The 14,109-nt window shown below is 44.5% G+C and overlaps 1 protein-coding gene across 2 annotated transcripts in view; it reads right to left on the bottom strand.

Annotated features, from left to right (window-relative positions):
* Positions 1-1,239: 1,239 nt before the first annotated feature.
* LOC310845544 (neuropeptide FF receptor 1-like) overlaps positions 1,240-14,109 on the bottom strand; it is a 22,095-nt gene continuing 9,225 nt past the window's right edge. The window contains exons 3-5 of one of the 2 annotated variants that reach the window (XR_014564826.1): positions 7,551-7,650; positions 1,706-4,778; positions 1,240-1,623 (exon numbers count right to left, since the gene is read on the bottom strand). Coding sequence is in view for 1 of the 2 variants with exons in the window: in XM_083740722.1 (XP_083596848.1) it covers positions 3,887-4,778; positions 7,551-7,650 (992 nt within the window). In the remaining variant the exon portion in view is untranslated. Of the gene's footprint in view, positions 4,779-7,550; positions 7,651-14,109 lie in introns of both variants that reach the window. The other variant, XM_083740722.1, reaches the window with a different exon arrangement.

The following is a 14,109-nucleotide window of genomic DNA, read 5'->3' as shown; positions in this document are numbered from 1 at the left end:
CCTCCAAACACTTTGCTGAGCTGGTTTGTTGCTGCTGCTGCTGCTGCTGCTGCAGGGGAATTAACAGCACTAGTTCTGTGGAAATAATAAATAATAATAATCACCGAGATTGGAGAAAGTCTAAAGGTTTCCCCAAACTTGGGTCTCCATTTGTTTTTGGACTACAACTCCCATCGTCCCGAGGGTTGATGGGAACTGTAGCCCAAAAACGGAGAGTTTGGGAAACACTGGTCTAGTATCCCAATTGTATATTCCTCCCCTAAAGAAATTATCTTTATTGGGCTAAGCCAGATTCTATATGGCAGCGCTATCCAAAAGGCAATCTTAAACCTCAGTAACACCCCGGCAATATGGGGGGATATTAAGCCTGGACTGGACTGCAGAGTGGTCGTCATAGCAGCTGTTCTTTCCCAGCCCCACGCCTGAACAAAGCCCGTCAGCCTTGCCTTTCCCCAATACAAAAATGTCATAGCTCATTGTTCATTTCTTGCTATGTAAAAAGAGCCTGCTGGATCAGGCGGAAGAGCCATCGACTCCAGCATCTGGCTATCACAGTGGCCCAACAGATGCTTATGAGAACCCCCCAAATCCAAGGGACAAATGATGAGTGTTGTAAATGTGCTAGCAGTTTTATTGCTGGACAGCTAGGAGTGTTGTTTACAGAGGTTTGAATCACAGAACTGGACAGGGACCCTGAGGGTCATCTAGTACAACACCCTGCAATGGAGGAATCTCAACTAAAGCATCCATGGCAGATGGCCATCCAACCTTTGCTTAAAACTTCCAAGGAAGGAGAGTCCACCACCTTCTGAGGGAGTCCTTTCCACTGTTGAACAGTTCTTGGTGCCAGAAAGTTCTTCCTGCTGCTGTTTAGCTAGAATCTCCTTTCTTGTAACTTGAAGCCATTGGTTCGGATCCTGCCCTTCAGAGCAGCAGAAAGCAAGCTTAGGCACACACAGTGCAGCTGTGTGTGATAATTGGTTTGGAGAAATGATGAATGTAGGGGGCTAAATGTAATGTGATTGTGACATACTCTAAACTCCCCAAGGGCCCTTAACATTGCCCAATATGACATGCAGGAAAGCACTTTGTTCGTCTTTGGACATATAAGCTAAACTGTTTCAAGTTCACAAGGCAGTTTCCTTCCTCTGCCTAGAAGCTGTCCGACCCTAAATGCAACAGAGACTTGCACAGCAGCAGCAGAGCTACAAATATTATCATAATTTAAAAGCATACAGCAACAGAGAGTATCTTTTATTTCTGATACATTGTCAACAACTGCGTAATAGCATCATGGCCACTTTTACAACACAGGACAGCTAATTTACAAAAATGGCAATAAAGAGTTCTAGTAGGTAGTCTTTAGTCACAGTGCAATGGAAGACAACAGACCAATACAGGCAGTAAACACTTTGATTCAGCAAATGAATTCTCTTCTTGGGTTTGCCTTTGAGCTTCAATGATGCTTTCTATACAAACATGCACACCCTCCATTTTCTTGGTTTTTTTATTCTTTAAAATGTAGGGTTAATGAAGGATACAAGCCATGTATTTGAAATGAGTAGAACTGCCATTTTTTTTAATTTTTAAGAAAGGTCCCTGATCCAGTGCCTTTCACAGCAGCTTGATTTGAAACCACGTTTTTCTTCCTGTGGCAAAGAGCTTCATCTGCTGATTTCTGTAGATCAAGCTGCTGTTAAAAAGCAGGACAGTCTCTTTATTTTATCATTTGGCAACCTCATGTGGTAGAAATGCATCCCTTCCTGAAATGAAATGAGGATGTCATCTCCTCTCCAGGGTGGAATCTACACACATATGAAAAAAGTTTTGAAAAATACATTGAATTTTGCATAGCTCACTATCGCAATCTAGTGTCATATTTGTATATTGCACTTTACAGCACAGCTATATAATGTTTTGTTTGCAGCTGTGTAGCTGAGTCCCCAGTGTAACAATTAAGGAACAACAAGCTACTCTGCAAAGTTGTGTGGAAGGTGGGCTAAACATTTAAAGTCAGCATAATAAAATTAACGGAACACTGCCTCAACACCCCTTCGAGATTTTTATTTTTTTAGTGTATCAACACCAACAAACATGCAGGTAGAGGTAATCTGACAGGTATTATATACCTGGACTTTCAAAAAGCTTTTACAAACTCTTTCAGCTAAGGTTCCTAAGGAGACTTAGTAACCGTGGGAAAAATAAACAGATAAAACTACAGGTAAGTCCTCTAATGGGCATATACCAGGAAGCAGGGGTTGTGAGGAGATAGATAATTTCCTTCATTGTTAAAACTAAGAGACAGATTCCTCTAAGAATATGTTTTGGGGCTGGTGTTTTTTAACTTATTCATAAATAACACGGAGTCAAGGCTGAGCAGTGAGGTAGATGACACCAACCCGGTCACAATCTCTCCAAGAGAGTGAATGGGCAACAAATTGGCCAATGAGATACACACATCAATGGTATTCAAGTTTAAAGTGATGCATATTAACACAAAAAAATCCCAACCAAATCCCTGACTGGATCTGGCTGTGCTGCCATCATTTAAACTTGGCTCCTGGCAACATAAATAAAATGGGTACCCCACACCCACCCCAATAAGCTGGGAACATAAACAACATTCTCTGCCAACACTGTAGGTTTTGAAATTGCTTCTCAAAATTTAATATATGCTAGCTGGGAATCTCAGATTCCAGAGACACCTTCCTACAAAAACAAACAAAATAACAACCAACCCCCCACCTCCCAAACCCTGGCATCTGATCACATAGAAGCAGCAACCGTGACACAACAGTAACATCTGAATCATTCTCGGGCAGTCTCACAAAAGTTAATGGATCAATTATGGGGCTGTTATAGAGTAAGTGAATGGTCTGCATGCGTGTGTGCTCTAAATACTGTATCTTCCTGTTTCCTGAATGGAGGCTTTTCTTCCTCTCACTTGTCACTCTTACCTTGCTTTTATTGTTGAGGTAGCACAACAAGCAGTCTCCAACAGATGAGGTTGCTGACCAGTCACAGCCAACTGCGCTTCTATTTAGAAATCTAGTTCAGAATAATTGTTCTGTCTGGTTCCTCTTTAAACACAGGCAGGGGCATCTTACCCATAGACGTTAGTGGCGCGGGGCACCAGGGCACCAGATTTTGGAGGGCGCCACAGGCTGAGTGTCCGGGAAGGAGAGTCACGGCATGCTCCCTTCCCCGCTCTGGGGCAGCCCTCTCCTCTCCCCACAGCCACCCATTGGAGTGCGCTGCGTCTGGCTCAGGGATGTCCCCTCCTGCCGGGGCTGCCTGGGCGCCTGGCGGGTGCAATCCCGGTGCTGAGTGAGGATGGGAGAGCAACAAGCCACCTGATGTGCTTGCTGGTCCTACTGTCGTGCGGACTTCCCTGGACGGGGGCAGGTAAGGGTGCCGGGCACTTAGAGGGAGGCTTCGTGGGAGGTCGTCTGGGCTGCGATCCGGGAGCCTCTTACTTACATGCAGCACGCCGAGCACACGTTGGGGACCACGCGATGTAAAAGAGCCGGACCGAAGTCCCCCCCCTTAAAAAAAGGTCAACAACTCTGTGATATATGCTTAAGACGACCCTGAACACAGGCCTGAATCCCAACACTTCATCTGGAATATATACAAGGTTCTAAGGGGAGGAATAAGCATTTATAAATTGCAGCGCTTTATAAAAACTGGTGCGTGTCATACCGAAGTATCAAAACCCAGGATAAGAAGAGGAAGTTCCACAAACGTCAAGTCCTTTCACTTAGATATCTACACCGACAATGGGTTTTGGTCTTGAAAAGCTTACTGGAAATGGATTTGGCTCACATGCTGTGAAAGTAATGTAACGATATATTGTATAATCAACCCATCAGCATCTCAAATATCCTTAGATATCCCAAGCTGGGATACTGACAGTTTTGGGGGAGCAACTTTTGCTGTCAAAGTCCTCCACCATCAGACCATGGTGAGCTACCCTTACGTTCCTTGCAGGATACAGCCCTGTTCTCAAAAGGCTACTCTGACCAGACTCAGAGGGCTGCGCTGAGTCACTGCCTTGGACTTCGACAAAAATCCGATTGCGTGCCCCAAAAAGCAACCCACTGTTGGTCCTGTCAGAATAGGTGTTTTTGTGTTCTGTTTCCATGGAGCAGAGCTGGACTTGGAAGGCCTCCTGGAATCCTCTCCGGAAGTTCTCATTGAAGTACCCATAGATGATTGGGTTGATGCTACTGTTAAAGAAAGCCAGCCAATGGGCAAAGGGGAAAAAATAAACCGTGACGAGGTTGAGTTGATTCTCGGTGAGGTTCCCGTAGTCTGTCAGCAGCAATAAAGTCCAGAGGGGCAGCCAAGAGAGAGTGAAGAACAACGCCACAATGATCAACATGTTGATAACTCTGATTTTCCTCTTGGACACTCTCCTTCCCTCGTTCTCCTCCGACTGGGAGCCTCTAATGCTTGCGGATGACTTGAAGAGTTTGAAGGCAATCCGAGCGTACAGAATCACAATCGAGGTGAGAGGGGCCAGGTAAATGTGAGAGAAAAGAACGGTTGTGTAGATCTTGCGCATCTCCTTGTCCGGCCATGCCTCCCAGCAGGTGTAGAGCGGGTAGGAATTGTTGTAGGCATCTAGCATGAAGTGGTACTCATCCCGGGTGACGGTCAAGGTGACTGCAGAGGGGCACATGATGATTAAGGCTAAGACCCAAATTATAATGATGGTGACCAGAGCTTTCCTTAGGGTTAGCTTCTGCCTGAAGGGGTACACAATACAGCGGAACCTAAGAGAGAAGAAGGAGAAAGCAATATATTCAGATACAACACTGGAAAAGCTACGAGAAACAAGCATTTCCTTCATGGTCTGTTGAGAGACTTGTGGGATGTACCATATATATATATCCCGCCCTCCCCAGCCAAAGCTGGCCTCAAAGCGGCTAACAACAGTAAAAGTAACACAGTTTACATAAAATCACAATCAAGTAATTGAAATATATTCTCAAATCAATTCATTCTAACATCAATTCAGGATCAAATTAATGGCAACCATTGGGCTAGCATTCTATGAGGATTACCAAAGGAGGGGGTCAGACTGTGCCTTGGCCAAAGGCCTGGTGGAGCAGCTCTGTCTTGCAGGTCCTGCGGAAAGATGTCAAGTCCCACAAGGCCCTAGTCTCTTGTGACAGAGCGTTCCATGAGATCGGGGCCACAGCTGAAAAAGCCCTGGCTCTGGTTGAGGCCAGCCTAACCTCTCTGTGGCCTGGGACCTCCAAAATGTTTTTATTTGAAGACCGTAAGGTCCTCCATGGGACATACCAGGAGAGGCGGCCCCGTAGGTACGATTTTGAGAAGGCAGTTTTCCTGCATGACGAATTAATAACAACATGAGAGAAAACTGCATCTCAGTCGTGGCTTTCTACTTTTCTAAAAGGAGATGATAATTTCAGGACAAAACGTCATTAAAACAAACTTCAATAGACCCCCAAAGTTCTCATTAGCAAAAGCAAACATGAGCAGCTTGTGAAATGAAGGCTGCAGCCAGACCTCAGTCAGGGGAACCTGGGCTCAGATTCTTGCCCAGACATGATATGAGTGGCCAATCAGCCCAACCTACCTCACAGGGTTGTTGTGCTGATAAAATGCGGGGAGGGAAAACTATTTCTCCCTGAAGCCCTTGTTGGGAGAAGGGAGGTGTTATTCTAATTTCCACCCCACTTTTCTACCAAAGCATTCAAGGAGAGTTGCAAGAAGTTAAAAACAATGCAATGTGTGATAGATCCTTTTGTTGCTTATTTACTGAGTTGGCTATTATTTATTATTAATAATAGCTAATATACAAAGGTCTGTATAGTTAAAGCTATGGTTTTCCCAGTAGTGATGTATGAAAGTGAGAGCTGGACCATAAAGAAGGCTGATCACCAAAGAATTGATGCTTTTGAATTATGGTCTGGAGGAGACTTTTGAGAGTCCCATGGACTGTAAGAAGATCAAACCTATCCATTCTGAAGGAAATCAGCCCTGAGTGCTCACTGAAAGGACAGATCCTGAAGCTGAGGCTCCAATACTTTGGCCACCTCATGAGAAGAGAAGACTCCCTGGAAAAGACCCTGATGTTGGGAAAGATGGAGGGCACAAGGAGAAGGGGACGACAGAGGACGAGATGGTTGGACAGTGTTCTCGAAGCTACCAACATGAGTTTGATCAAACTGCGGGAGGCAGTGGAAGACAGGAGTGCCTGGCATGCTCTGGTCCATGGGGTCACGAAGAGTCAGACACGACTAAACGACTAAACAACAACAACAACAAAATATACTGTGTACTGGTATATGCCAAAATGGTTTTGAAGTGGTCTGCAACTATAAAATCAATAAACAAAATTCCATGCGTAATGAACCAAAACGTCCTTAATTAAAATATACAGTAAAACAAAAGCCAGTTAAAAAGCATAACAATTAAAACAGTTTAAAAACAAATCAGGGAGTTCAAGGGAATGTTTGTCTAAACTGGTAGGCATTCAGGAGATAGTGGAATCCCAATAGTGATGGGGCCTCATATTTCAGCAGGGACGGCATTCTGTAAAACTGGTGCCCCCAGTGGGGGGGGGGGAGGGAAGCCTCCTCTGTGTTACCACAAGCCAATCATCATTGGGTCATGACAAAAGTAACTGGGTTCCTAAAGCTGGTCACAAGGCTGGGCAGTGGAGGATAGCCTTGGTCCAAAGTTATTTAGGACTTTGTATGTAAGCAGCAGGGACACGGGTGGCACTGTGGTCTAAACCACTGAGCCTCTTGGGCTTGCCGATCAGAAGGTTGGTGGTTCGAATCCCTGTGACAGGGTGAGCTCCCATTGCTTGGTCCCAGCTCCTGCCAACCTAGCAGTTCGAAAGCATGCCAGTGCAAGTAGATAAATAGGTACCACTCCAGCGGGAAGGTAAATGGCATTTCCATGTGCTGCTATGGTTTCAGTGTTCAGTTGCCCCAGAAGCGGCTTAGTCATGCTGGCCACATGACCCGGAAGAACTGTCTGCCGGCTCCCTCGGCCTGTAAAGCGAGAGGAGCACCACACCCCAGAGCTGTCTGCAACTGGACTTAACTGTCAGGGGTCCTTTACCTTTACCTTTTTTTATGTAAGCAGCAGAACCTAAAAGTTGGCTTGGTGGCTAGAAGGCAGCCCAGTACAGATCCCTCAGCGTTGGCATGGTATGGGCCCGAGAAGGAGCATCACCCAGGCTGTGGTGTACTGTACTATCTGCATGAGTCTGGGCAAGCTGCGAGGGAAGCCACACATCAAGCACACTGCAATAGTCCAGATAGGAGGTTGCCAACATATGGGTCGCAATGGCCAATGACCTGACCCATGAAATCACACCCTGTTTTTGTCTGCATGAATTCCTTTAATTTTTTTTTTTTAATATTCTGTATTTTTCCTGTTCTTATATAGAATGTTGCCTTTGTGTTAATTATGCCATTTACTGTTTTTATGTCGCATGTCAATTTGAGGTTTTTAAAAACACTAAGTGGTTTATAACCACTTTGAAAAAAATAAAACAAACCTACCTTTCCACTGCAATGGCCACCAGGGTGAACACGGAAGAGGAGACAGACATCCCTTGCACCAAGCCACTCATTTTACACATGGTGATGTCAAATGGCCAGCCTGGAATGATATGCAGAGTGTCAACTGCAGTGCATTTCTTAACATTCTAGACCTCATGAGAGGTAATATAGCAAACACACAGTGATCGAACCCGAGCCTTCTCCGAGAGCTGCTAAACCACGTCTAGTTTGGACGCCAAGAATCGGAAAGGATTCTGGCATCATGCGGACTGACTCCCCAAACATGCAACAATATTGTAATATTTATTGGAAACGGTGGAAAAAAATGTTTTCTGGGAAACGACCTGCAACCAGTGTAGCCTGACCAATGTGACATATAACCATTCACTGACAAATAAATGCCTCCAAGTTATTCACAAGTTGCAAGTTAACATCAAGTCCCTGTGAGAGATCCCATGCCCATGGGAATCACCATTCGGCCGCAGCAACCCCATCACGATTTGTTTCTTTTCAACCCAACGTTTAGCCACTTTTCTCTCTTTTTCAAAGATGGGGATTTCATTACTAATTATAATATCCTATTGCATCACTTGGCCAACAAATTTTCTTTTCAGTTTCCCAGGCTCAGATCCAGCAATAACAAAGGTGCCAGCAGACCCTTTCAGCGGCTTCCTCTGCACTTTCATTCAGCATAATCCCATTTCCCATAAGGACTCCATTCCCTGTGTTTATGGTGTCTATTTTAAATTATGTTTTTAAAAAATCATACACATTTTGTGTTCAAGATTAGTTTCAACCTTCTACACTACAGGGAAGTTTTGTTCCTTGAGGTGGAGTAATTTGGATTATCTACTTTAAATGCCCAAGTGTCCTGAGGCAGGACTTATCTATCTTCCTGTAGCAAGCAGGACTGTGTTGCTCTTTAGAAATACAGTGCTCCCAAGCCTGTAAGCATGCTGCGTTTGGCCTTTAATGTTTTCAGCTTCCTCTAGATGTCTCCATTCACCATACGATCACAATCCCATTCATTTCTGAATAAGGAAGATTTGTGCAGGGCACCAGAGCTAGCTGCATGTGGTATCACTGCTACCCATTTAGAACTTCCTACTGTCAAAAAAGAAAAAGATTGACATCTCCTTCAAGTGAATGTGCAGAACAACTCTCTTACCCACAGGCACTTGCTGTTCCCTTCTAACACAAGTGTCTTATATGATGGGAGATATTGATTGATTAGACATACTCTGATCAGTAGAGAGGATATGGGCAAAGCTTTCTTTTCTTATTTGGAAAGAATTTTCTAGCCCTTTGGACTGAAAAGATTTGAATGTGCAGAGGCAAGCCTTAGCAAAATCTCAGAAGCAAAAGGAATTGCTGCGTAAGTGCAAGGGGGCAGGATTCCAGCGTTGCAATTGCACCGCTCCTTTCCAAGCCTAGCAGAATCAGAACATATGCATAATGATGCTACTAATTATTATTTGTATCAGAAATTATGCAAATGTGCTTCATTTTCATCATATATGCTGGTTGCCGATTGGAAAGACGGGTGTAAAGTTCTGCAGGAAACGTCAGAGAGCAGATAGTAAAGAGAACTAGCTAAATAGGGGAGTGAGCCACACATTTAAAAATACTTTCAGAGCTTTTGCTGCAAAATCTGCACTTGTTTTGAGAACAAACCTCTTTTTTGCTTTACTGCTGTGATGGCTCTCCATTGACTTCAGCAGCAGAGTGAATCCTCAAAGTTACTGGTGCATTTAGCCCCCGCCCGCTTGACAGCTATAAGTGCTCAAGGTGATAAGAGGGTAAGTGGACAGTTGTTGCTTGATGAGGAGGGGAAAGGTATACTTAGAGGCAACATACAGACAATCGATCATTACAGGAGGGGTGGGGGACAGAAGGAAAGCAGGAGAACGGACATAATATTTCACTAATCTCTATCTCCAAACGACAGCTTTTAGACCCAGAATGTTCAAAGAGACAGACGTGCTATAGAACATAGAAAGATGGCAAACTTTATGTCCCTCCATTTTGTCTCTAGGGACTCCTTGTAGGCTTCCAGAATCTCAGATGCATCTCTCTCAGTCGTACCTGGAGATGCCGGGGCTTTTTGACATGCAGAGCAGGTGCCAAACCACTGCCCTACAACCTTTCCTTCCCATAATAAGCTGCCTTGTCAGACCACTGGTCCATCTGCCATGACATTATCTACAGGATAATGTCAAGCAACTCTCCAGGGGTTTGGAAGGTTTCCCCCCCTCAGCCCTACCTGAAAATGCTGGAGATGGAAACTGGGTAGATATTCTATCTGCATTGCTGTGGCCTGTAATTGGGAATGGTGCTAGTAGCCGTAAACCCCAAAGTACAAATTGCTAAATTAAAAAGCATTCGAGAAAAATCATTCCACTGTGTATTATTTTATTTACTATAGACCACAGGCTAAACACAGTGGAGTTCAAAACCTATTTTTCTGTTAGCAGAACCGTCATGTTGGATCGACTTCCCTCAAGGGCAGTTTGTCCACAATGGATCAATTTTTTTCATTGCAGTCCAATTCACAGCCTTCAGAGAACACAGGCTAGTTCCTGCAGTGCCCTCCCATTTCACATAAGGCTTCATGTGTGAACTTATTGCGCACCCAAGAACATTTCCCAGAATCCTCTGCAAGGTGTTACTGTTGAATGGTCAATGTGAACCAATGTGGAATGGGTTCTCTGAAGCCAAGAAATGGGGAAAGTACTGGGGGAGACTGATAAGGTAAAGCAGGGGAGGTGAACCTGAGACCCTCCAGATGTTGTTAGACAACAAATCTCATAATCTTTGACCACTCGCCATGCTAGCTGGGGCTGCTGGGAGTTGTAGCCCAGCGACCTCTGTTGTAGAAACCCAAAGACCATATAAATAAAGGAAGAGCTTTGACATCTACAAGGAAGGTACCATTGTTAACAGCAAGTGGAGGTGGCGATGGGGAGAAGCTATTTGACTTTCCACAGATCAAGAGCAAATGAAAATGTCAGCAAGCCCAGGGAAGCTTCTAGCTAAGACAGCTCACACTCAAGACTGGAGTAACTTTTTAGAGACAGACATAGCAGCTTAAACAACAGAGCCTCACTCAAGGTACATACCACCACTTAACCACATATTTATTTACAGTCACATAGGATAAATTGTTTTTTTTTTTTTAATTCGCCAATAAGCACCTAATGGCAACACTGCAGGGCATTTGAATTGGTATCCTGACTTTCCAGATCTTAATGTGTAAATAAAACAAGGTATCCAGTGCTAATCTTACTCAGAGTGTACTCATTGAAGTTAATGGGCATGATTAAATTAGGTTCATTGATTCAAATGGGCCTACTCTGAGGAAGACTAGCATTGACTACCACCCATAGACAGCTGGATACATAGGGTGGAATTCAAAGAATCCTTTCTTTTCCTCAAGCATTCCTGCTTGCTAAAGTGAACTATTCTCTCCCCCCCCCATGCTATTCTGGGGGTTCTCCTGACCCCTCCCAGAGCTAATTTCAGGGGTGTGGGTGACATGGGGGGAGGGAAATCCCCACTGTGCAAGTGAAAGTCCTTGTGCACAGCTTCCAGTAACAGGTTAGGTGAATCCCATCCTTAATTCACTAAAATCAGAGAGGGAAATTGAAGCTATCCTCCCCTGGGAGATGGGGAAGCAATAGCAATCTCGTAACTGGCATGTAGCTCATTATTCTGTTGATTAAAAGGATACAGTGTGGAATGGGGTCTTTTAGGCATAGCTCTGAAGTGCTAATAGCAGTTCAGAAACATAAATATGATTTTAACAAATTAAGGTTTTCAGCCGTTGACAGGGCCGCCCCGGCTGAGTCGGAATGTGCCTGCCTGCTCTGCATAATAATTAGTCAGAAATCTGATCTTGTTTTAAGTACAAATTAGCTTACAAGAGTGCAATGCCAGGGTTACCTACTGCAGCAAAAACAGAGATAGAGGCAGCCAGTAGCGCAATATCCGTTTCCAAAACTCCATTGTATCTTTTTGTGCTCATCTCTCAGGCTCTTAGCACTCGCTGCTTTCCGTGGTGAAAATGGGCCTGCCTTGTTCCCTTTCGTTTGGACAGCAGAAATGTGAATCATAACATAATTTCGGAACGGTGTTTTTCGAACACACATACATGGAGCATTAGCTTTAAGCATGCAGCTTGGCTTCTTTCCTATTGCTGCTTTCAGGATTAAAAACAGCAATGGCTCAGTCCTGCAATCCAATCCAAAGTCCAATCAGAACATCCTTAGATTTGACATTAGGCAGAGCTCAGACTTGCCTAAAGAGAAATATTCAAGGGTCATTTACAGTGAGGTAAGCTCCACTGAGGCCAATCGGATTTCTCCAGACTAACTGATCAATGAATTGCCCCCTAACTGGTTTCTGGCATGCTGCTATACTGACATGCTCCACTGGAATGAGGAATTATGCTAATAAGGTATTTGATGTTTGGGCAAAACATCTCAGGCATTTCCATATCTTATCTGCAGTTCTCCATAAGTAGTAGCTTGCATCTTAACCTTTCATTATCACATTTCCACCTCCTTGCTGGTTAAAAGGGATAAGAAAAACAAATCGCTTGTTGACAGCTATCTCCCAACACCATTTCACTGAATATTCCAGAGTCTAAGGAATATTAGACATAGTAAGGTCTATGAAATATCGGCTGAGATTCAGAGATCTGCATGGGCTTCCACAAGTGACTTGCTTCAGCCTGGCAGAATTGGTGGCTCCTTCTTTGAATGCGTGATGGTCATGCCTAGTATGGAATAAGAAACCATTTTGGTTCTGCATGTTCCTTAGCAGATATTAGACTCACAAGTTAAATTTGACATCAGATGATTGAATGCTTTGAACTCCCAAAGTTGGGTTTTCAAAGCACTATGCAGGACTTTTAAAGAACCCGAGCAGTGCTTTGAAGCACCTGAGGCTTCCTATTGTTATAAATATTCGGGGGCGGGGGACTAAACCCTAGAAATTAATAAATCATAGGATTTTGATTATTTCAGATATGAAAGGAGAAATACAAACCGCAGAGGAATTCTGGAACTAGTGTATGCAAAATGACCTGGCCATTAAGAAACAACACAAGACCATTGGCAATGCAAGAGAACTGTCCTTTCCCCCTTGCCCTGAGGTGTGAACAGACTGGAAGTTGGAAAGGTTACTGGGGTAACAGGGTATGAGGTGAAAGGAAAAGAGAGTTTTTAGCAGGGTGTTCTGTGAAGGAGGAGGTGGTGGTGGTGGTGGTGATGATGGAGGAGGAGGAGGAGGAGGAGGAGGAGGGAAAAGATTGGGATCCATATTGGGCAGGCTGGCTGAAGGCGGGCTGGGAGAGATGCCTTGAACTCCATGGCTGTGGAGGACAAGCCCCTCTTGAAGTGGCCATGCTGTAAAATCTGGGTTCCTCCATGCAGACTAAAGGTGTAAATAGATGAATGAACCATATTTCTGCCAAATTGTGGTTTCTGCCAGATCTACAGCAATATATACCCCGACCTGCAATATGAACGGAGCCGGGTTTCCAAAGCTCCCAAATCAACAAAAGATCTTAAGGGAAGGGAGGTGACTCAGCAGTCAGGAAACAATTACGTTACGGTTTGCACACAGATAAATGTTTTCTGTTGATCACACTGTCTGGAGCTTCATTTCTACTAAATGTGGATGTTGTACATTGTAAAAGATGTTGCTCTCCACTGAAATGAATGTGCATGTTGCTGGAAGAAGGAAAGAATGGCTGGCAGAAGTTCAATTATGTCCCCCTGACATTCAAATCCTTGAGCTATTGTTTCTTGAAAGAGGCAGACATTACTCGTGCTCTTTTAGATTTTGTTTTTCTCCACCCTGCCATGCCATGTCCCCCCCGGCTGTTACAAAGATGCTAATGCTTGCAGAATGTGAATTTCCAACCTCCCATCTGAATTAACAATCAGCCGCTGAACATCCTTGCTATCTTAGACTTTGATACGACCCAGAAAACCAGATTTACTGTTTAGAGATGCTAGGGCTGGCCCAAGGTATTTGGGCCCCTGAGGCGAACCCCCCAATGGTGGGAGTCCTCCCACCAGGGAAGAAGGGGTGAGGAGAGATCAACACGAGGAACAAGTGGGGAAGAACGATCAGTGTTGGGATTTGCTGCCCCTGGGGATCTTGCCGCCTGAGGCAAATGCCTCACCTGGCTTCATAGGTTGGCCAACCCTAAGAGATGCTTTCAAGTACAGGAATTTCACTCCCAGAATTGTTGGATAGCAGGCAGAACAGATTCTGTTGGGGTAATGCTATAATACATAGGTCTGGGGATCATAGAATCATAGAGTTGGAGGGTTGGAAGGGATACAATGGGTCAACATGTCAGGAAGAGAAATAGAGTGGTTGTGGTGGTGTAGTTCAGGGTTGCCAAATCTCTGGCTCCAAATGAACCAGTTGCTGCTCTGCCAAAGGCCGACACCTTATGCCTTATCCCCATTGGGTGTGAATTAGGAAAAGTGGCTCTGGAAAGAGAAAGGACTTTGGGGGCATAGCTCCTGCTGCAGTCTTTGGG

Source organism: Podarcis gaigeae (genome assembly GCF_964106915.1).
Source record: "Podarcis gaigeae genome assembly, chromosome: 5".
Classification (NCBI taxonomy): Eukaryota; Metazoa; Chordata; class Lepidosauria; order Squamata; family Lacertidae; genus Podarcis; species Podarcis gaigeae.
This window is presented reverse-complemented; position numbering and strand designations above follow the sequence as displayed.